At 43.5% G+C, this 24,434-nt stretch overlaps 1 protein-coding gene across 1 annotated transcript in view; it reads left to right on the top strand.

Moving 5' to 3' along the window:
- The window catches only part of TIMD4 (T cell immunoglobulin and mucin domain containing 4), a 35,026-nt gene extending 11,065 nt beyond the window's left edge, over positions 1-23,961 (top strand). Inside the window, exons 5-9 of the mRNA XM_060092096.1 lie at positions 409-489; positions 19,689-19,735; positions 21,198-21,291; positions 22,690-22,729; positions 23,889-23,961. Coding sequence (XP_059948079.1) covers positions 409-489; positions 19,689-19,735; positions 21,198-21,291; positions 22,690-22,729; positions 23,889-23,961 — 335 coding nt within the window. The remainder of the gene's footprint in view (positions 1-408; positions 490-19,688; positions 19,736-21,197; positions 21,292-22,689; positions 22,730-23,888) is intronic.
- Positions 23,962-24,434: the final 473 nt, after the last annotated feature.

The following is a 24,434-nucleotide window of genomic DNA, read 5'->3' as shown; positions in this document are numbered from 1 at the left end:
CTGTGTCTCTTTCTGAGGATTAAGTGAGAGAATGCAGGTAGATGACTTAGAACAGCATCTGGCATATACTAAATGCTCAGTAAACATTAGCCCTTTTTTTTTTTGCGGTACGCGGGCCTCTCCCGTTGCGGAGCACAGGCTCTGGACATGCAGGCTCAGCAACCATGGCTCACGGGCCCAGCCGCTCCGCAGCATGTGGGATCTTCCCGGACCGGGGCATGAACCCCTGTCCCCTGCATCGGCAGGCGGACTCTCAACCACTGCGCCACCAGGGAGGCCCAGCCCTTTTTTTTTATGACAAAAGTCAGTTTAGGGGAAGAGTGCCCCCCCACCCCCCCACCTCCCCACAAAATAGGAAGACAGGCATCTACCTAAGTTTGTTTTCTCCTTTCCTTTGTATATTTCCAGGGTCTGAAAGTTGGGTTCTCCAGTCAACATCCCAGGCATTGACGCAGGAAGCGAGTGACTCGGTGATTTCTCAGCCAAGAGGTAGGTGGGTTGTGCTCCTGTGAGCGGTTTGCCTTTGGACTTGGGAACAATCTGTCATCTGCCTGCTTGTCTTGGAATTCTGCTCTTTTGATTGCACTGTGATCACATCCTACATCCTCCCGCCAGCTGGGATGAAAGTGAAACCTGCTAAAAGCCTCAGTGCTGGCTCCATCCCTTCTCTGCCTCATTTCTGAAAACCCTCTGTTGGGATCTGAAGCTAGGAATGCTAGTAGGAAAAGCAACCATTCATCTTTCAAAACGTTACTAATTTATTTTAAATTATGCAAATAGTACACCAGTGTATTTTTGTTAGGGATAAATTTTTTAAAAGCTATTTATTTATTTTTATTTATTTATTTGGTTGCTCTGGGTCTTAGGTGCAGCGGGTATACTCTTTAGTTACAGCTCACCGGCTCCTTAGTTGCGGCGTGCATGTAGGATCTAGTTCCCTGACCAGAGATGGAACCCAGGCTCTCTGCATTGGGACCGTGGAGTCTTAACCACTGTGCCACCAGGGAAGTCCCTAGGGATACATTTTTTTAAAGTAGAAATAACATTCTCTTTGACTCCCTGTCTTTAATCCCAGTTCCTCCCCTGAGTTAATCACTGATATTAGTTGAAGATGATCATTCTTCAGGTCTTTTTCTATTCCCTTATGAGTGGGTATAGATATAGAAATATACAGTTGTGTTTTGTGTGTGGATTTTTTTTTAAATGCTATCATATTGTGTGCAGCCTTCTGCATTTTTATTCACCTAACATTATACAGTGGACCACTTTCTTTTTTGGTCCATGTTGATCTCCATCACTGTGTTAAATTGCTGTATAGTATTTTCTACTATGGGTACTTATAGTATCCATTCCCCATTGAGGGGCACTAAGGTTGTTCCAAAACTTCACATCATAAATATTCTGCAGTGAGGATCCTTATAGGTGTCTCCTTAGTGTTCATGCAAGTGTTTCTTTAGCTAGGGTGGTGACCAAGAAGGAGAAATGCTAGGTTCACAGAAATGTGTGCTTTTATTTTTTTATAAATTTATTTTTATTTTATTTTTGGCTATGTTGGGTCTTCATTGCTGCATGCGAGCTTTCTCTAGCTGCAGTGAGCAGGGGCTACTCTTTGTAGCGGTGCGCAGGCTTCTCACTGAGGTGGCTTCTCTGGTTGCAGAGCACGGGCTCTAGGCACGCAGGCTTCAGTAGTTGTGGCACATGAGCTCAGTAGCTGTGGCTCGTGGGCTCTAGAGTGCAGGCTCAGTAGTTGTGGCACATGGGCTTATTTGCTCCGCGGCATGTGGGATCTTCCCAGACCAGGGCTCGAACCTATATCCCCTGCATTGGCAGGCGGATTCTTAACCACTGCGCCACCAGGGAAGTCTGAAACGTGTGCTTCTAAATTTTATAGCTATTACAAAATTGTCCTCTGGAAAGGCTGTGCTAATTTCTCTTCCCACCCACAGAGTATCTGCTTTCCCATATCCTCCCCACACTCGATATAACCATTTGTTTAATTGTTTTCGATCTCCCGAGAAGAAAATGTCATCTCATTCTTCTGTTGTTCTGATTAACAGAGAGTTGGAGTGTCTTTCTCTATGTTTATTAGCCAGAAAACAGCCATCCTTTAACTCTGTGAAGGAGGCAATGACAAAGGCTCGGAAGATGGAATTAGAGGGTCCAGACAAGAGTGAGTGGAAGGGAGATAGGTTTTGAAGGAAGACTCTAAATCAAGATGAAATGCAAGGGTGATCTCATGTTGAAAAGCTTTGGCATGCACTAACTCACCCAGTGGGAGGACGGGAAACCTGGACTGGATGTTGATAACAAGGTGCCAATGATCCAAACCTTCTTTGTCCATGGGATGCGGTAGGGTGAGGGCCTGTTTTCTGGCAGAAGAGAAGGTAGCAACTAGAAAAGTGACAAAGGATGGTCAACGAGTTTTCAAAATGTTTCATTTTTTCCACTTAAATCTTGCACTATTTTACACTGAATTGCAAGGGAACAGAAGGTCATCTGATGTTTTACCGTCTTTTATAATATCCTGATAATTTCATTTCACTCCTGCTTGATAAATCCTGGGAGAGAGAACACTTGTGCCCATACCCATAGGCAGCACTGCTGAAGAGGAACTGGTTATAGGAAGGTCTGTCAGTCTCTGTGTAACATCTATTTGTTGTGGAAGAAGCCAGGGTTTATTAAGCACATATCATGTGCCAGCATGGGGTCAACTGTTCTCCTGGGCCACTTAATTCAATCCCTCTTACCAGATGCTCCAATCTCTATTTGTCATAGCTTTTTCAAGCCCACACAGCTGTTGGGTGCCAGATCCGGGAAGTCTAGCTCTGATTCCATACTCTTAGGTATTGTTTTATCTTGCCTTACCTTCCAGTCTGAAATAAAATATCATGCTCTTGTCATTTACCATCCTTTTTTTCCATCGGTTTTTGTAATGAAATACTTATAATACATACTGAGGATTTAACTAGGTGTTAGGTGCTGTATAAGGGTTTTAACTTGTATTGTTTTATTTAAATCTAACAATGACCTTCTAGCCAGGTATAGGTATTATCCCCATTTTACAGATAAAGAAATGGAGGGTCAGGGAGTTTATTAGAGAAGCTAACACCTACTGAGGTCTGTCTTTGTTTCAATGCTCTGCATTTTACATGCATTACCTCATTTGATTTTTCACAAAATCCTATGAGATAGATACCATTATCACCTCCATTTTAGAGTCCATGAATGTTACATATCTTGTCTGGTAGATGATGGACCTGGATTTAACCCTTCTCTGCTCAACTCTGATGCCATTTTGATCCCATGCTAGGCTGCCCCCGCCCCATCTACCCTCTGGAAGCACTTAGAGAATAAAACTACTTCTTCATTTGCATAAAAATGCTTTCAACCCATTTCAGAGAACCTACATGCTTCTGTGGGCTTTTTCTTACCTTGGCTAAATATTCCCAATTCCTTCCTCATGTCTTCATGTAATTTTTGGGTGGCCAGGCTTCCATGGTTGAGGGCTGCTTTAAATTGTTCAAGTGGATCTTGCTACAATTATTATTCCCTAAAATTAGCATTACCTGGAATGGCAATTCTTTACCTCCTCTCTTTGGCTGCCTGGAACAGAGTTCAGAGATGTGGAGTGATTTGCCCAAGATCACACAGCAGTGCAGAGAGAGAGGTGGGATCACACCCAGTTTCCAGGGATATTATTAAAATGTGTACATGGACTCCTAAATGGAGTTGTCTGTGGATGAACTTGGTGGGGGGACAAGAACCCCCCTGAAATTTTATATATATATATATATATATATATATATATATATATATATATATAATCTATCTATCTCTCTCTCTCTCTCTCTATATATATATATATATATAGTTGTGTGTGTATATGTGCACACACATTTTCCTGGGGAAAAAGTATAGAACTTTTATTAGATTCTCCAAGAATTCTGCAAAGCTCCAAATGATTAGGAACCATAATTCAAACACAAACAACAATAACAACAATAAAAAGTCTCATAGGTTTCTTCCCCCCAGCTAAAGGCAGCCTGTTAGGGGAATACGAACTCTTACGCCTCTAGGTAGCTGGGAACTCAAATCAGTCCCTCTAACCTGAGGATTAATTTCATTTCTTGCTTGGCCACAGGAATGTGTGAAATGGTCCCAAATTGCTCCCTAGTGACCCAACATCTCTATTGGGTAAGGACTCTGAAGCTAGGGTGAGGAGACCCACATCACCATGTCATTTCCTAAGTAAAATCGGGTGGCTTGGGATTAAATTCTCTGCAGATTATGCCTCAGTCTCACTTTTAGTGCCTCAATAACATCCCAAATCCTTTTTTTCTAGTCCTTTCTCCTCACATTCTTCTTGATAGCCTGAGGTGGGGGTTAAAAGACCTCATTTGGGGAATGTGAAGGCTCAGGGTTATATACCAGCTCTAACGTTTTATCCTTTATTTTTTTCCTTTAGAATCTCAGGTTCTTGTTCTAGCCTTTTTGAAATCTCAGTTTCCTCAAAATGTACAATGGAGATAATAGTACATGGTTCATAGGGCTGTTAAGTGAGGCAATGCATGAGAAAAATGTCTGGTCCATAAGTACTGGCTAGTAAATGACAGTCCTCGTGACAGATTCTGATCCCCTCTGCTCGCTGCATCTCTGCTGATCTTCCTACTCACACATCTTCTTTCTCTGGCCAGGCCGGCTGGGGAGCAAGAGGCCACATGTACCAGCTCCCAGCTGACTCTCTTCCTTCCAAATACAGAGACACTTTTTTTTTCCTGATTTCAAAACATATTAAAGAGCTACAGTAATCAAAACAGTATGGTGCTGGCACAAAGACAGACATACAGACCAATGAATACAGTAGAGAATAAACCCTCACATACATGGCAGAGACACTTTTTGGTTTTATGATTTTTTTAACTGCTAATTGCACCAGGAAAACAGCTGATGAGTGGCAAAATTGCAAACTTGGGGAAGTGATGAAAGCTTTTTAAAAAGTCTCATGGCAGTCATTCTCGACTCACTATTAAAATAAATCTGATTCTGAAAGCTTTTCACTGGCTGCTTAGTACATGGCTCTAAGGAACTCTCAGTTAGGGGTTTTGTTCCTCTGGTGGACATCTTTAATCTTCTGATGCCTCTCAGTTGTTTTGTCCTTCTCACATCATTCAATTTAGGGAGGCTTCACTCTATAATTTAGGCTCAGAAATCAAGTTTTGCTTGAAAAAGAGCTGTGGTCGAGTTTGCCATGCAAGGGCTTCCTGATTTGTATTATTTATTTGATTAGACACCTCCAAGTATGTATCTCCTGCTCCGGTGCCCTCCTCTGCTTTGAAGGTGTTTGGTCTGCAGACATCATCTGAAGAAGCCCTAGTCAGGGTGTCAAGTCTTCACCTCCACTCTGTGGCTGCCTAGAAATGGAGCTCAGAGATGTGGAATGACTTTCCTAAGATCACACAGTGAGGCAGAGGGAGAGCTGAGACTCTTACCCAGGTTTCAGAGGTTTGAAATTTGGGCCCACAAACTCCTCAGGAGGTGTTGTCAGTGGAAAACTGATGGGAAATTGAGGCCCAGCAAAGGCCAGTGAGTTGAGAGAGGGCTTGCAGTGATAGGGAGGCTGCTGAGACCAGAGGCCAGTTCTCCTGATCCCACGTACAGTTAACCTTTGTCCCAAGACTGGCAGCCACTATCTCTCAACAGAGCTTCCCTGAGGGCAGATTTTCCTATTTGCTCCTCAAGGATTAGGATTCAGTTTTTCTCAGCCCCCAGGTAGATCATTATACTCATCAACAACATGAAGTCCAAGCTGTGAAATAATTTCAAATTTAATGCCCCTAAATACACATGAGGACTTGGCTGTCAACCCAGGAAAACTGGAAAAAAATGAACATTTCTCTGGTAATAGTCATAATTTCCTTTTCTGAGATTCTTACAGTAGTGTTTTCTCCATCCCAGGGTGGGATGGTGGGGGAGTGGGGATGGGGTGCTTTTAGGAGCTCTTGTTCTGTTACTGTATCTTTCTATTTTACAAAACCAGCCCAAGCGTCATGGTCCAGAGCAAGCTGGCCTTGCCATGGAACCAAAGGATTCTCAGAGGGAAAAGTGGTTAGAGATGAGATTTTATATCTTTACCTTGGCATTTGGTTTGGATATATGGAATAGGTCACATGATATTTGGTAAAGGCCTTTCAAATCTGTCATTCATTAAACATGGCTTACCTGGGTGCTTCCCTGTGCAGGGCCCAGAACATATAAAAATGAGGAAGTCTTGGGCTTCCCTGGTGGCACAGTGGTTGAGAGTCTGCCTGCCGATGCAGGGGACGTGGGTTCGTGCCCTGGTCCAGGAAGATCCCACATGCCGCGGAGTGGCTGGGCCCGTGAGCCATGGCCGCTGAGCCTGCGCATCCGGAGCCTGTGCTCCACAACGGGAGAGGCCACAACCGTGAGAGGCCCACATACCCCCCCCAAAAAAATTTTTTTTAATGAGGAAGTCTTGACCTCTGTTCTTAAAGGGGTGGGACAGACAGGCTTGTGTAGAGCAAACAATTATCCAGTGAGCTTGGTTTTGAGATAGAAGTATGAAAAGGTGCCCTGGGGGCCCAAAGGAGGGAGAGAAGGATTCTAACTTGGAAAGAAAGGCCAGGGTGATTTTACTCAATGATCCTCGAATTGGTTCTTCATGGATGAGAACATCTCATTGAGCAGAGAAGGGTGAACAGGCAGGGAGGAAGCATGAGCAGAAATAGGGGGACTTACAATAGCATGAAATCTTTGATGATTGTTTAAGAGTCTAGTTTAATCTAATGGAGACAGGAAGCTAGGAGTGGCCTAGGTTCTTAAAGGACTTGATTGATGGGCTGAAGAATTTAGATTTCATTCCGGGGTCACACAGATCCAGTCATGTTTTTGGAGTCGGGAATGGCATTTTCAGCTCTGTTTTAGGAAAAATTGATCTGGCAAGAGTGTGGAAGATGTATTCGAGGGGAGTAAGGCTGGAGGCGGAGAGCCTCCTGCAGTAACTCAGGCAGGAGGTGAGTGTCTCGACTAGGATGATAGCAGCAGTGACAGCAGCGAAGGGACAGTCAGAGCCATTTAGGACTTTGAACTGAGAAGACTTGGTGACTGGAGTAAGAAGGAAGGATGATGGATTCTCCGCACTTGGGAGATCAGCTCGATGTGATGGGTTCACTGGTAAAGGAACCCCAGGAGGAAGAGTGAAATTTATTTGGGCGATCTTGACTTTGAAGTGCCCCTGGGCAATGTCTAACAGGCCGTTGGAAATGTAGGGCTGGGTGGACTTACGGATGCCTCGGTGGGGATTGGGTGTCTGATGATTGGCACCTCCTGTGATCAAAGAGCCATTACTGTGCTGAATAAGGAGTTGCCTCTATACCAAAACTTTCACACGTACTATCTCATGAGGGAGAGTTCAGGCCTATGGATATAATATGACAGTTACTGAGTGCTTATTATAGGACAGGGCTGGGCTCCATGCTTTCAGTGCATTATCTCAACATGAGGCGTCGTCCAGATCTGTGAGGAAGATTCTATTATTGCATTCGTTGTAAAGGAGAAGAAACAGGTTTGCAGAGGTTAAGACATTTGCCAGAGTTGGAACCCCAGGTCTCTTGGCTCTTGAAAATTAGCTCTTAAACACTTGATTCTATTGTCTCATTAGCAGAGGGCGTCATTGAAGCTCCTGTGGCATTGTCTGAAGATATTGTGGGAGAGGAAGGGTGGGATGAAGGCAGACACCCCACCTCCTTACAGGAATGACTCCATTGGGAGAGGGTGTAGTAGAGGCAGAAAAGCTGGCCCGGGGGGCCAGTTAGAGAGACAGGAGAGGAGGGAAGTTGTCCAGGAGACAAAGATTATGGGGTGTGTACTTAAATATGAGGGAATTCTAAATACCGGTCAGATGTGGCATCTAGACAGGTGGCTGTGAACTGTGGCAGGAGGGCCGCTAAGCAAACAGGGTGAGTATTGTGGATGGACAGCCTGAAGTCCAACACTGAGTGACTGTGAGAGAATAAATGCTAGGCGTTCTTTCAAGGAGTTGGAGGGTAAATATTTAGAGGGGAGGCAGGGTAGAGGGAGGAGGCTTGTACTGTTATAGGAGGAGGGGAGGCCATCAAAAATGGGAGAGGTAGGGTTTGGTCTAGAAATGGAGATAGGAGACAGGGGAGTTAGGTTGGCATCAGTGAAGGTGGGAGAGCAATGAGATCTCACGCTGACCTCCCAGGGAGGTAGGAGAAGACTGGGGAACCAAGACCTTGAACTCTGAGATCATCCAGTCTGTCTATGCCAGACCTGGCCATGGTCTTGAACCACAGAGAGCTTAGTCAAAGCATAGATGGTCCTACTCTACCCAAGACTTGCAGAATGAGGACCTCTGGGGTGGGTCCAAGAAACTGAAGCCCAGCCCTAGCCCCAAGAAGGCATTTAGGAATTGCTGGTGTAGTCGACTCTCCTTTTTCTACACGGAAGGAAACTGAAGCACAGAAGCACGAAAAAATTTCAAAGAGAAGAGGAAGTTAAGTCCTACGTAGGACTCTCTTCTGGGTCCCAAATCAGAGCTCTTTCCCCTGTGCTGCACTATTTCATTGAAGTCAAAATTGAGTCCTGTCAGAACTTGACACTTTCTGGGTCCTCAGTTGATCAAGGGCATAAAGAACTTGTAGGAGGAGTTGCCATTCTCAGTGCAAGTTAGGCAGAAGGAACAGGTGAAGGCAGGGGAATGAAGCAAAGCTCATTTTCACTCACAAATGCCGTTGTTAGGAGGAAAGAACTTGGATGCAGTTGATTTCAAAGTCGACATCTTTCACAAGGCAGTAGTAGCCTGTTTGTTTTATCTTTCATGCCCAGTGCTGTTTGCAGGCTGGAATCAGTTGGTAAGCTGGCAGTCTGGGGATGAAGGAAAAGGACAAAGAGTGAATTCTCATGATGCTTCTCACAGTAGTGTTACATCTATCAACCGTACAAATGTGTTTTTTTTTCCATTAATAAAGTTGGGATTGAATCTGTGTAATTCTAGCATCTAACATCTCACCTTCAGAAAGGTCAACCAAATAAGACGAAAGAAAGTTGCCAAGCTTTAGGAGAGGCTTGTCCATGGTAAGGCGAACAGAAAGTGAAAGTGAAGTAAGGTACTATCCACTGGAAATAGAACTCGGAGCTGGCCCTAAGATGGGTCCTCACTAATGGTTACCCAGGTGAGCTGGGTGACCGCTCTGCAGACCAAAATGTCCCTCGGACACCAAGTCAGGCGCTGGAGACATCTCCGGTTTCACAGGAGGGTAGGATCAATAGATAAACCTCAGTGAGCTCTGTGATGAGGTGAGGTAGCTGTTCTCCCCACTACAAACAAGTCAATGAATAAAGGTACCAGTGGGGCTTCCCTGGTGGCGCAGTGGTTGAGAGTCCGCCTGCCGATGCAGGGGACACGGGTTCGTGCCCTGGTCCGGGAAGATCCCACATGCCACAGAGCGGCTGGGCCCGTGAGCCATGGCTGCTGAGCCTGCGCGTCCGGAGCCTGTGCTCCGCGGCGGGAGAGGCCACAACAGTGAGAGGCCCACACACCGCAAAAAAAAAAAAAAAAAGGTACCAATGCCCTTTGGCAAGAACCTACCCACACTTGTGGACTATTGACTCCTGTGATGCCCAGAAGCAGAAGAGGGAAACAGAAGTGGAATTTGGAATCAAACATCATTGCTCTACCATTTACTAGCAATCAGCACTAGCTTTGCAGCCTTGGGCAAGATACGAGACCTCTCTGGGCTTCAGTTTCCCCCCCTTTCAATAATTCTGCCCAAGTTTATTTACCTCATAGATTCATTTTCAAGTTCAAATGGGATAATAAACATGAAAGTACTCTGTGCATTTTTAGCTGCTTCCATTATGCTTAACATGGTCATTCAATAATAATAATTTTTAGAATGTCTTTTTGGAAACTGCACCCACCTAGGCAGTGGAGGGCTAGGGTTCCATTCCAACAGGACCACTTCCCACTGTGCCATGAAATAGCATGGTCATGCACCCTCCAGCACTGATCTTTTCAGAGCAAGTGTTTGTGAGCTCTTGCTACACTTCCCAAAGGCCACAGAGCCCAGAGGATAAGAGCTTGGGCTCTACAGATAGGTAAGCCTGCCTCTGAGGTCTGCTCTCTCCCTTCCTAGCTATGTCACTTGAGCCAGTTGTCTGACATCTCTAGGCCACAGGACTCCTGCTGTGAGATGAGGACAGTAATAGTACCTAGTGCAGAATGCTCTGAGATCAAACGTGGAAAACACTTTGCACTGTGCTGGGCATGGAGTCAGTGCTTGGTACATGGTATCAATTTATTAATATTGTTGTTGTTGATAATCCAGAGGTTCTTTGTGAAATGTGCACCTTGCCCCCTCCCTCAATTAAAACGAAGGGATCAGCTGGTGTGTGCAGAGCAGTGCTAGGCATTGCCCCCCAGAGAGGAGTCCAGTGGGGAAGGATTAGGGATGAGGTCTTGTCTGTGCTTCACCGAGACACGCAGAGATTGGCACGCGGGAGAAGTAGCCTGAGGTGGTGACTCTGAGCTCTCACAGTAGTGAGGACATTTGTGCTGCTGGGCATCCTTGGAGGCAGTGGAAGCCTGAGACACAGTTTAGAACTGGTTGACTCTCAAACAATGGTGTTCTGAGTCTCTGGTTTCCTTCTGTTACCTCACCTGTGTAAGACGTGAAGTCATCGCATCATTCCTCCCCCTTTATGAACCACTTAGGGTGCCAACACAATTTGCTCTCTGGTTCCTTTCAAAATTAAATGGACTCTACCCAATTTTTCTCTTGGAGCTAAGGAACACCTGATTCATGTATATAATGTTCTCTTGATTGATTGATTGAAGTGCATCGTACTCTTTTTGATCATTCCACATATCAAAAACATGCAGGGGTCTCCAAAATTTAAAGGAAGTATGTGAATTCAGTAAATGCCTGTTTCTATTTTCAAAAGGTATTTTGAAATTCCAGAACTGCTTTAGCGCTGCCAGATGAGGTCAGGAAGTATGGGTTCTGGTCACTTCCTTTGTTACTTATTACTGTGAAACCTTGAGCAACTGAAACTGTCTCTCTAGATTTTAATTTTTCTCTTGATTAAAAAAAAGGGCATCAGAGGAGATAATTTTGAATTCCTTTCAAATCTAAAACATTCAGACTTTTGGATCCTTTTGCTGTTCTTTGGATTTTTAAGACCATACCACAAGTAAGCCACAAGGGGACAGCATAAGCCAGCTGCTACCTAGGAAAGAAAAGAAACTTCTCTGAAGGCTTGAAGTTCTGACTTTTAAGATTCTAGGTTGTGTTAAGATTGTATCATTGAATTGACTTATTTCAAAACTAAATTTGTTTTAAAAGTAGAGACCGATGAGTCCCAGTGTCTATGAATTCAGTGATGAGTCAACATATGTAATATGAGTTTTAAAATGTACCCACTGAGGGCCTCCCTGGTGGCGCAAGTGGTTGAGAGTCCGCCTGCCGATGCAGGGGATACGGGTTCGTGCCCCGGTCTGGGAGGATCCCATATGCCGCGGAGCGGCTGGGCCCGTGAGCCATGGCCGCTGAGCCTGCGCGTCCGGAGCCTGCGCATCCGGAGCCTGTGCTCCGCAACGGGGGAGGCCACAACAGTGAGAGGCCCGCGTACAGCAAAAAAAAAAAAAAAAAATGTACCCACTGAGAAGATAGTGCTCTTATTTCCAGGTGATTTCTGGCATGAAACCCATTGGTTAGAGAGTTCACGTTTTTGAATAGGATTTTAATATGCTCTTTTTCTTTTCTCTCAGAGAGGTTACCATCATGATTTTTTGAGTCATTCCAAGTTGAGTTGAGTTCAAATTTCCTTTTATTGTCTGTGTTACCTTGGATGAGTGATTTAAACTTTCAGCCTCAGTTTATACATCCGTAAAATGGGTTTTGTAAGCATTAAAGTGAAATAATTTACATGAAGTGCTCATCACTATGCCAGGCCTGTGATAGTGCTCAGTAAACTGATTCTGAGAGGGAGGTTCTAGGAGTTTTGAAGCACATTTCTGTTAATGGGCTGGAAACGGGCAATATTCAAAACAGATTCTTAAAAGATTTTCTATCCTAAATATTCAGTGCCATTCCAGAATTGCATAAAGCACATGGTTTTATTTGAGTAAGAGAGTGGGGTCCAGTCTACTCCCTCAGGTATAAGACCACCTTGAAGGGAAGTCTCTCATCACCCTAGGGTGTGAAGGTCTGAAGGTTTTCAAAATTGTACTCAGATAGAACACATTTAATTCCCTGACTCCATGGGCATTGTTTCTTCATGTAGACTCACTTACCAGTAGTCAGCAAACGTTTTCTGCGAAGGGCCAGATAATACATCTTCAGGCCTTACAAGCCGTGCTGTCTCTGTCATAGCTACTCAACCCTGCCCTAACACTGCAGGAGCAGCCGGAGATAACACACGTGCAAATGGTGTCTCTAGGCTTCAATAACACTGTACTGATGGACAATGAAATATAAAGTACCTGCAGTTTTCATGTGTTATGAATTCTGCTTCTTTTGATTTTTTCCCAACCATTTAAAAATCTAAAAAGGATTCTTGGCTCTGAGGCTGTGCAAAAACAGGCCAAGGCTGGATTTGGCCCCTAGGCTGTCATTTGCAGCCCTTGATTTATACCATCCAGATACCGCATGCGTTCCTTAGAAAGGGCAGATGTGAATTTATTTGGATAGGTTTGTTCCTGAGTGTACACTGAACATTGCCCCCTACCGTACTAGAGGAGAAGTCCTCTGAAGGGAAAGATGGTGTTTTCATGCCGTACTGTTAACATTTAAACTTTATTTTTCATGTTACGAAATAAATACATGCTCTTATAAAATAAAAAGTTAAAACACTATAAAGTTGAAGTTCCTTGTATTCCAAACATTCCACCCAGCCCCCGCCCCAAATGATTGAGATGATGAGATAATACTGTAACAGTTTGGGCTATATCCTCTCAGGTCATTTTTTGTTCTTAATAGCATAATCACATCTATTATTATTTTTCATAAAAATGTTCAAATTGTTTAAAAAATCATTCTCTCTATAGTCTTTTAAAACTTGCTTTAAAGTTCATTCAACATTTTTGTTCAACAAGTCTTTACTGCAAAGCTACTGCGTGTCATGCATAGATTAGATTGAACTATATGAAATGCCTGATATTTAAACTAATTTTTAAAAACTTTCTATTTTGAAATAATTGTAGACTTCCACAAACTTGCAAAAATAGTACAGAGAGAGTTACACATTCCTCCAGCTTCCCTCAGTGGCAACATCTTTCACTATTAAGGTACATTACCAAAATGAAGAAATTTACATCAGTACAATACAATTAACTAGACTACAAATTCTACTTGGATTTCACCAGGTTTTTTTTTTTTTTTTTTTTTGCGGTACGCGGGCCTCTCACTGCTGTGGCCTCTCCCATTGCGGAGCACAGGCTCCGGACGCGCAGGCTCAGCGGCCATGGCTCATGGGCCCAGCCACTCTGCAGCAATGTGGGATCTTCCTGGACCGGGGCACGAACCCGTGTCCCCTGCATGGGCAGGCGGAGTCTCAACCACTGCGCCACCAGGGAAGCCCTTCACCAGTTTTTATATGCACTCATTATTTAAAAAAACAAACCATTTTTGACCTTTAAAAATGACTAATATATATATCCTGTTACATCTTCATACCTCAGTACTCTTAGATCTTAGGAGGTGCCTCTTTCTAATAGCACCACAAAACCCTTCTTTGGCTGTGGGTGAATGAGTTTCTAACAGCTATCTTCAAAGTTTCACTTAGAATGTCACTGTGGCCTTGCTTCAGAGAAATGACACACCCCTAACAGTTTGCCCAGAATGTCACTGTGGCCTTGCTTCAGAGAAATGACACACCCCTAAAATTTGCCCTTGACTAAGTCATTCTGCAGAGGTTCCAGTAATTAACACATGATACACGGAATATTTTACAGTTAAAATTTTCACATTTGAGAAAATTAGAAATCATACAAAAGTATAAATTAAAAGAATTGAATTGCCTACAATATTCCCACTCAAAGTCAGGTGTATTTAGCCTGGATTTCTTTTTAGTTTTCTTTGGGGAACAAGAGGTATGCATGTGTTTGTATATATATTTTGAAGTATTTACATATTCATTCCCTACACTAAGTATAGCTTTATATCCTTAAAAAAATTACTATGTAATGATAATTTTCTCAGGTCATTCAAACACTTTGTAAAAAGTTATCCAGAGATATAAAGGTTAAAAAAGACATAGGAGATCAGTTGGTGAAATAGCAGCATTTTCAGTTGAATAAACTGTGGCTCAGAGAGAGGAAATGTCTTGCCCAAGGTCACAGAGCCAGAAAGTCTGGGGGAAATACTTAGTGGTGGTAAAGCGTGAGGGAGGCCGACTGGCAGCCTCACTGTGCTCTGAGGTCTGGGGTTAATTTTTTACAGAAATTCCATTTTTCAGAGTACCCATGTATACCCAGAACTCAAGAGCCTAAAATTAAACCAGCAAGCCAATTTACTAATTTACAGTATGAACTCTAACTGCCAAGGGGTCCCTATTTTGGTTTGTTTTTTTTTTAATGTAAATACATTCTCACCTTGTAGGAAAATCTGATATTCATCAGAAGCATTGGTGAGTACATGGACCTGGGAAAAGCATGGTTAATCTTAAGATTCTTTTGTTGTTGTTCTTGCAATTTAACTAATTTTTTTAAGATAGATACTACACCTACATGACAAAACTACAAAGCGTACAAAAAACTTTAAAAAAAAAAGTCAATTTGCCTTTCATCCCATGTGCCCATCCCCAGAGCCACTGTTGTCTTGGAGGCCAGTGTCTCTGTGTTAGTTTTCGGTTGCTGTTATTACAAATTACCTGAATGGTAGTGTCTTAAAATAGCACAGATTAATCTTATAGTTCTGGAGGTCAGAAGTCCTAAAATCAAGGGATTGGTGGGGCTGTATTCCTTCTGAATTGTCTGGGGGGGAATCAATTTCCTTGCCTTTTCCAGCTTTTGCGTGTCACTTGCTTTCTTTGGCTTTCAGCCCATTACCTCCATCTTTAAGTCAGCAACTTAGGATCTTCAAATCTCTCTTTCTCTCTGACCTCTTCTTCCATCCTCACCTATCCCAGCTTTGACATTTTGGCCTCCCTCTTATAAGGATCCTTGTGATTGCATTGGGCCCACTGGGTAATGCAGGATAATCTTCCCATCTCAAGAGCCTTCACTTGATCACATTGCAAAGTCTCTTTTGCCATACATATACATATCACAAACTCTGAAGATTAGACACAGACACCTTTGGGTTTCATTACTTTGTCTACCATAGTCTCCAAGTGACTCATTCTTCCTCTCTTGACCAGGCTAAAAATGTATTATTAGTGGTAAAACACTTATTGATAATCTGTTCAAATACACCTCCATACTAACACGTACATGTTGGAATATATCCCTCCCGAATAAATGTTGCAAGGATTCAATTTAATTAAATGTAAACAGAAGCTCTCGTTTTCCCCACTCCCAGTGGATGGCCTTGCACAGTCAAGGTGAGCACTGAGCCCTCTCTGGAGAACACAGCTCTGGACCATCACTTTTCTAGATTCAATGTAAATCATTATACCGAGCATTCTTTCTTGCCCCAGTGGGACATGCTATTTATGTGGTACAATTACGCTTGCACTCCAGTATAATAAGGTTGTTAAGAGCATAGGTGGTTTTTTTTGCAGTACGCACGCCTCTCACTGTTGTGGCCTCTCCCGTTGCGTAGCACAGGCTCCGGATGTGCAGGCTCAGCAGCCATGGCTCACGGGACCAGCTGCTCCGTGGCATGTGGAACCTTCCCGGACCGGGGCCCAAACCCTCGTCCCCTGCATTGGCAGGCAGACTCTCAACCACTGCACCCCCAGGAGAGCCCTGAGCATAGGTGTTTGATGTCGGTAAGACAGGTTCAAATTCTAGCTCCACCACCTACGACCTATTTGACCTTCATCACATTGCTCAACCCTCCGAACCTTAGTTTTTTTTCCTGGCAATATGGGCTAATGTCTGCCCCATAGGGTTGTTCCTGAGGATTAAATGTTCAGTGGAATGCTAGTAATAATATATTAGATTAATGCTCTTTTGAGCTTAATGCGAGGACTTTCGATTCCATTTAGTCATGTTATGTGTGCTCAGCACCCATTTCCTTATTCTTTCTTCGGCTGGTTTCCCCCATGGAAGGCCACTCTCATTCTTCATATGCCAATTTCCTTTAATACCTGTATCTGTTTCCCAGGGCTGCAGTAACAATGACCACAAACAAGGTGGCTTAAAACAACAGAAAGTTATTCTCTCACAGTTCTGGAGGCCAGCAGTCTGAAATCCAGGTGTCAGCACAGCTTTACTCTCTCTGAAGGCTCTAGAGGAGAATATTTCCTTGCCTCTTCCAGCTTCTGGTGCCGCAGGGATTCCTTGATTTATGGCAGCATTACTCTCATCTCTGCCTCCGTGTTCACGTGACCTTCCCTGTGTGTGGCTCTGTGTGTCCTCTTGTCTTCCTGTAAAGGTACCAGCCATTGGATTTAGGGCCTATCCTAAATCTAGGATGCTTTCATCTTAAGATCCTTAACTAATTATGTCTGTAAAGACCCTATTTCTAAATAAGGTTGCAATCTGAGGTTCTACTTGGACATGATTTGCAGGGGGTGAGCATGGGGACCATATTCAACCCACTACAATTCCTCTCTCACAGAATTGCTTTTCTTGCAAGTTCTGGGAGGCTCTGCCTTTGCCTGAATGTGCTCGTGGCAGCGTTCAGGGCCTTGAGAATGTAATGGCCAGCAGAACACAGAGGACACGAAAACCAGTAGCCTGGACTTGTCTAACTCCTACCCCCCAGCTGCAGGCATTGCTACTTTTCACAAGGAAGAAAAGCCAACCACCCATGTGTACTTCTTGTTGCTCTTTGGTGTATAACGCTGCAGCCCTATGAGTACTTCCATTTGGGCTTCTGGCATTTTCAGAAGAGACAAGGAAGAGAAGGAGAAGAAAAAGTGCCGTCTGGTATCACTCAGCAGTGTTTGTGTTTGCAAAATGTGTCTCCCTTTAGACAACTCCAATTTAAAATACAGATTAGCTCTGACAAAAATGACCCAGGCTGGCTTTTCTCTTTGATGGTTTCAATTTCAGGCTTAACCCATCACAAATGATTGTGATACAGCAGGAGTTTGACAGAACAGGGTAGGAATTTTGAATACTTAGCTGCAGTTTCCAGCTCTAGGGGATAATAGCTGAGAGAAAAACATTAACTAAGTTGTAGGATATGAAAACATGCTGAATTTCCCCCTCTGAGCTTTATGTTCCTAGGCATTCAACAAGTCACTTTCCCTGTAGAACAAATAAGCTCTCTTGTACCAAATTATGAGCCTTAAAAAACCTGTCATGTTTCTCCTTTTGCCTTGAGTGCAGAGAAGCTTGGGGGAAACAGCGATCAATTTCAATAATTATTACCCTAGTTATCTGTTACATTCGGGCCTCCTCTGTGTGTGGCTTTGTGTTCTGCTTCCACAGTAAGGTTTTATTGCACATATGACTTTGCATCCCTCCTGGACATTCTCCCCTGCCCGGGCCCCTGGGACACTGCTCTCACTCGCTGCCCCCTGCCCTGTTTGTTTCTTCTTCCTTCTCCTCCACCTCCTCTCCCTACCTTTTTTTTGCGGTACGCGGACCTCTCACTGTTGTAGCCTCTCCCGTTGAGGAGCACAGGCTCCGGACGCGCAGGCTCAGCGGCCATGTCTCACGGGTCCAGCCGCTCCGCGGCATGTGGGATCTTCCCAGGCCGGGGCACGAACCCGTGTCCCCTGCATCGGCAGGCGGACTCTCAACCACTGCGCCACTAGCGAAGCCCCTCCTCTGCCTACCTTTTAAGTGCTAGGGTTTCTCAGGATTCCTGCCCCCCTCTTTCTCTGGACATGTAGCCCTTGGGTTTCTTGCACACTCTGAGGTTTTTATCTGCTGCCTGGATCCTGATGTCTCCTAAATCAGTATCTCCAGCTCCAACCTTTTCCCGAGTTTGATTTACATTCAAATCAGTCAACTGCTTATTATGCAAATAGTGTTTGCAGTGTCCCTCTGGTAGCTTACACTCAGCGACTCTAAATCTGAGCTCCTTGCCTTTCTCCCACTGCCTTGCTGCTTCTTCTCTTCCCAATCCTAGGGGACAGTTCAGGCAATGGCCCATTTTCGCAAGGAGGAAACTTCGAGTTATCTAAGACTCACCTCTTTCTCACCCCCCATTCAATGTCCGTATCCTCTTGATCTCCCTCCTAAGCATTTCTGGAATCTGTCTCTCTCCCTTCACTTCTAGCTCTGAATTTCAGACCTGGAATCAGATAGATAGCAATCTCTTCTTGGCTGTTCTCTTATCCTCCTAACTGGATCATAACGTGCTTGAAATGTTTCTGTGGTTTCCCACTGCTTACAGAACTAAAGGGAGACTTAGCAGCATGAAGCAAAAGGCCTTCCGTGACTGGTTCTTGCCCATCTCCATGCCATCCCCTGCCGCCCCCCACTTCTCATTTTACACCTTCACAGACGCTTGCCAGTTGAATGGGAACCATCCTGTTTCATGTTTACATAATTTTGCTGATGTTCTTCTACCTAAAATGCCTTTACCATCTTGCTTTGTTAATTGTTACACAACCTGAACTCAGTTCAGGTGTTAACTCATTCAACAAACATTTATTGAGCACCAAGTATGTGTCAGGCAGTGTTGGAGTCCCACTGTTGAGCGGGCACAGAGGGACAGTGTCTTCATGGAGCTCAATTCTGATAGCACTCACTGAACTACCATGAGGCTAAGTGCCTCTCCCTCTGCCCACCCTCCCCGGCAGCCTGTCCATCCTGCATCCTTACCTTTGGCCTTTTAGGCTGAAATAAGCTTCTGGTCTCCCTCCTCTAGTGTACTGTAAATTTCATGAGGGTGGGACCATGCCATATTCATCTCTGCATTCTTGGTGTCCAGAACCGTGCTTAGTACTTGGTAGATTCTCAGTATGGTTCCCTTGTTGAACTCAGCTATCAGTTATAAATCCATGACTCCGTGTCTCAGCTTAAATTTCACATTCTCAAGGATGTGACCCTCTAGAACCGGTCAGCCATCCTTATGATGTACCTCTGACACCTTATACTATTTCTTCCCAGAATTTTGCACAATTGCTTTTTTACAACTATTTACATTATTTGTTTAAATTTGGTTTTCTGTACTAAGTTGTAAACTCCATCGAGAAGGTCGATGGTACAGCTAGAATAGTGCATGGCCTATAATAAATGCTTAATAAATATTTGTTAACTGATAGACTGACAGGTTTTCTTGCTGGAGAAAAGTCCTGAATGCATTACTGGGGCTTAAAGAAAATTTAGATTCAATTGCCTGCTGGCCTAATGCCTCACTCTACCCATCTATAAAATGGAGATGCTCCTGTGGGATAATACTGGACAGCAGATGAGCTTTAGATAAAAACATACCAAAACAAATGTGCATAAATAAATTATGCAAAAAAAGCAAAGTTGGGATTAAAAGATTAAACACATCAACTGAAGTGTCTATTTCAGGGTGTTGCATTTTATTCTCCCACAGGAAATATAAACATTATCTTCTCTTTCTCCTTCCCAGCAACTGAGACGCCATTTCTTGTGCAAAATGGATTTGAATCAGAACAGGTAAACATTTTTGTGAAGTATATGACCTACAGTTTTAAAATCCACAATAAAGTTTTGTGGAAATGGACTGGGAGAGCAGATCTATCGAAGAGCAAAATACATTGCAACTGTTATGAAACTATGAGGGAACTTGTAGACTTGTACTCTTGGCAGAAATAATGTTGATATCGTTACGTCTATATGTGCAGACGCTTTGAAAAGAAAAAAGAAGTATAAACAAAAACATTGAAATGATTATGTGGTCCCTCTGCTACCCCAGAATTAGTGACATTCTACAGAATCAACACCTGTCACCAGCGTTCCTCTTATTTTCTGAGCGTATCCTTCATTCATTTGTATTATTATGAAAGTGATTCAAGCTGCTTCATGTGAAACCTTCAGGTAGTATAGACAGCCTATAAGGGAAAAGTGAAGGTCTCATTCATTCTTCCTTCTTCCCCTCCTCTCTCCTCAGAGAGAGAGTATTGCCCTGCCTCTGCTGCCTTGTAAGAGAAGGAACAGGAAGCTGAGGGGATGGAGCCTGGCCTGGCCAATGGGAGATGGTGTAGCCCCCAGGGAACTAGATGCTGCCTGTAGAGCAGTGATTCTCAGACTATTTGGTGTCAGGACCCTTTTATATTCATAAAAATTAAAACTGAGACATTAAAAACAATATGAATTCATTTAAAAAAGTATAACAAACCCATTACATGTTAACATAAATAATACTTTATGAAAAATAACTACATTTTCCTGAATGAAAAAATATGAGGGAGAAAAGTGGCATTGGTTTACATTTTTGCAAGTCTCATTAATGTTTGGCTCAATAAGAGATAGAGGTTCTCATATCTTGCATATTATGTTATCAGAGCACTGACACCTTCACATCACATGTCACATAACTGTAACCTCTGGGAAACTTCACTGTACATCTCATGAAAGAATGACAGTAAAAACGGCAAATAATGTGTCCTGAAAATCATTTTGATCTCATGGGGGGGGTCCCCTGGCTACACTTTGAGAACCACCACTGCAGAAAATTTGAAATTGAGTTCCACCTTCTCTTTCATCTTATTGCCTCTAGAAGTCTAAGTCAGCCAGGAAAAGAACTAACACACAGGTATAGGTAGAGCTGAAAGGATTTAGATGATGGTCAGTAAAGAGATTTGACAGTGGAGGGCACAGCTTACAGGACAGTTATTTTTTTAACCTTCACACCCCACAACCCAACTGCCTGGTGTTTAAGACTTAGGAAAATCTGAGGGAAGGGTCTGGGTAAAATGTTTCAGATTTTCCACTTTTTTTTTTTTTTAAGTCTAATTCGTAAGGCTGGCTTTGTTTTGATCTTGAGACACATTGGGCAAAAGGGGGTGAGCTGCAGTGAAGCTGCCGGTCACTGGATGGTGCGCTAGTGATGGGAAACTGACAGGAGGATGCTGTTCGGAAATGAGTGACCCAGTCGCCTTCCCTTGTGTCTCACCAGATAAAAATGACCAACAACTACAACCTGCTCATGATCATTGCTCCCTCCCTGGGACTTGTGCTGTTGGCATTGCTTCTGGCATTTTTCCTTCGAGGTAAGGAGGGCAGGACCAGGTGGGATGAAGCCCTTCAGAGCTTTGGAAACTCTAGGGGGATCTGGGAGTGGATGGATTCTGCTTCCTGCCTGTTTTCCCCATTCCTTAGAGTCCCACTTCTATCATTGCCTTCATCATCCCCGTCAAGGAGGTTAGAGGTAAACTCATTCTCCCCAAGATGCTAAAGGCTTTGAGCATCATCCTCCTGATAGAATTTACATTTTGGGAAAGAAAAGTAAAAGAAGAGCACCTTTATTTATTGGACACTTATTCTGTGCCAGTCCTGATGCTATATTCTTGACATATCTAACTCGTTTCATGCTCCTGACTGCCTTAAGGGGGAAGTACTATTCTTATCACTGTCTTGGGGTGGAGGAAACCCTGACCCAGCCTCTTCCTCTGGCTAGGAATGTCCCAGGAAGAGAGCCGTGAATCACCCCGGTCTTCTTATTTGTTCCCTTAAAGTAAAACTTCTTAACCTAGGGTCCACAGATGGGCCTCAGGGGACCAGTGAATCCCTTACAATCGTGTGGAAAAGCACTTGTACATTCATATCTGCATTTTTTTAGAGGACAAGTGTCCATAGCTGTCATTAGATTCTTGAGCTGGTCCATGACCTTGTGTCTGCGCTCCCCAGCTTTCAAAAAAAAAAAAAAAAAAAAAGCTTTAAAACATTGCAAAAAGAAATCATGAACCGGAGTTTATAGTTTTCATGCCAAGTATAGGCACGTAGCACCTGGTCCTGTAAAAATGGGGAAAAAATTGTTCTGTAGTCATTAACAGAAACTGATAGTAAGTGAGGAGCTCTGACTAGTAGTAACCATCTCAGCCTGTTTGAGCAACAACAGCGAAACTCGTGTGTCTCCACATCTATCCCTAGTGAACACTACAAAAGGAAATTTGGAGCTTAGTGGAAGTTTGTCATTAACCTTCATACAAAGGCATGTTACAGTTTGGGAAATTATGGGTACATGTCCTAAGGAAGTGTTTTAAAACCCAAGTGAGTACTTGAATTCAAATAACTCAAGAATAAAGCAGCTTAGGGAATTCCCTAGCCCTCCAGTGGCCCTCCCTTTCACTGCCGGAGCCTGGGTTCAATCCCTGATCGGGGAACTAAGATTCCTCAAGCCTCACAGCCCAGCCAAAAAAAAAAAAGAATAAAGCAGCTTAACACCATTGCCCACGATGTTGGAACAACTCTGTGATTGATGAGCAGTAACTAGGGGCCTAAAGAAGCAATCATCTGATCTGGGGAAAGGAGTGGCTTTCTCTACCAAATCCAGTTCCTAAGATCCCACCTTTGGACCACCTCTGCTCTTCATAATGTTGCTCCGTCCCTCCCCCAGCATTTCACATAAGTACAGCTACTCTGCTTCTAACCTGGCCTTGTCTTTTCAGGGAAAGTCATGAAAACCAATTGTGTCCAGAAGCACACCAGGTAATTCATCTTGCATGACTGACTGTTGTAATGATTGTACAAGCTGTTACAAATGATTAGATACTACTCAGTGGTTTAATGACTTGTGTTTGTATTCTGATTAAATACACGGTTGGAGAAATGTGGCATTAGAGGTGGAAAAGGTGTGGGGATTCAGCTCACGTTAACCTCTGTCTTGGTTAACACCATGATATTTGTCCAAAATGCAAATACAGTGGCAGGTTGCATTAACAGAAGTATAACATGCAAAAGAAAGAAGGTGATATGTCATTCTACCCATTAGTTGTTCCACTCTGGGTGACTCACTTTAAAAGGTCATTGTTAAACTGGAGTTCACTGAGAGGAGAGTTGGTAGTATGGAGAATGAAAACACATGCATAGTATCATTCCTGGGATTTAATTCCTCTGGCAAATTAGACCATGGGAGCAAGTTTTTTGTTTTTGTTTTTGTTTTTTCAGTACGCGGGCCTCTCACTGTTGTGGCCTCTCCCGTTGAGGAGCACAGGCTCCGGACGCGCAGGCTGAGCGGCCATGGCTCACGGGCCTAGCCGCTCTGCGGCATGTGGGATCCTCCCGGACCGGAGCACGAACCCATGTCCCCTGCATCGGCAGGCAGACTCCCAACCACTGTGCCACCAGGGAAGCCCGGGAGCAGTTTTTTGTTTTGTTTTTTAAATAATTTGAAGAGTCTCTGGAAAGGGATTTTGGATATCTGTCCTGTTATATAGCTTTTTGGTAAAGAAATGAAAAGATTTGGTGTAAACTGTGATGAAGACCTTGCTTTCACTTAATAATTGCATCAATACCACAATATCTATATTAACAAGTAAATATTAACAAGTAGTGAAACTGAAGGTTAGCAAGGTAACTTTTCAAAGTCATACTTGGAGATCCTCTTGGTAAATAAACACATTTAGATCATGATTTTATACTTTGCTAATACAGAAACTTTAAATCCCCTTATTATAATAGATTGGCAAAAGCCCTTTATCCCCTGTGGCCTCAGTTTTCCCATCTGTGAAATGTGAGGCTTGGACTGGATGGACTCTGAGCCCTTTTAACTCTAACAGCCCTTGATTAGGTGTTTTATAATCTAGCAGCATCCATTCATTCCCGGTCTTGGTGTTTCTCATCATCAGCCTCTCTTCTCTCTTTACAGGCTAGTCAGTGTTGGAGAAGGTAAAAATGTACTCGACGAAAGAGAAGATGAAGATGGTCTTTTCACACTCTAGAGTGCCCCTTTCTCTTAGGATTGAGGATGAGGATATGGTGTGTCAATTATCAAAATAAGTCTTAGAATGTTTTGTTGTTGTTGTTGTTTAAAAAAAATCTGTTGCCTTGGTGTCACTGATCCAGTCTTGCCTTAGTTTCACAAGTGAAAGTTACCTTAGAGACCACACCTTCTCATGGTTTAATCTTTGTAGCATTACTGCTAAGTGATCTTCCACAGTATAATTGAGCACCTTCAGTGATGGTGAACTCACTATCACACCCAAGGAAGTCCATTCAATCTCAGGGCACTTCTGAGACTTAGAAATATTTAGAACAAAGTCTGTGTCCAGATAGCATCTGCCTGCTGGTCCTAGTTGAACTTGTGCTTACACAGAACAGGTCTAAACTCTCTTCTATCTGGTAGCAGTGCTTCCGATACTGAAAGGAGAACCTCATATTTCTCTAAATTGCCTTGTGTCTGGGACATGATTTC

Source organism: Mesoplodon densirostris, chromosome 3, assembly GCF_025265405.1.
Source record: "Mesoplodon densirostris isolate mMesDen1 chromosome 3, mMesDen1 primary haplotype, whole genome shotgun sequence".
Lineage (NCBI taxonomy): Eukaryota > Metazoa > Chordata > Mammalia > Artiodactyla > Ziphiidae > Mesoplodon > Mesoplodon densirostris.
This window is presented reverse-complemented; position numbering and strand designations above follow the sequence as displayed.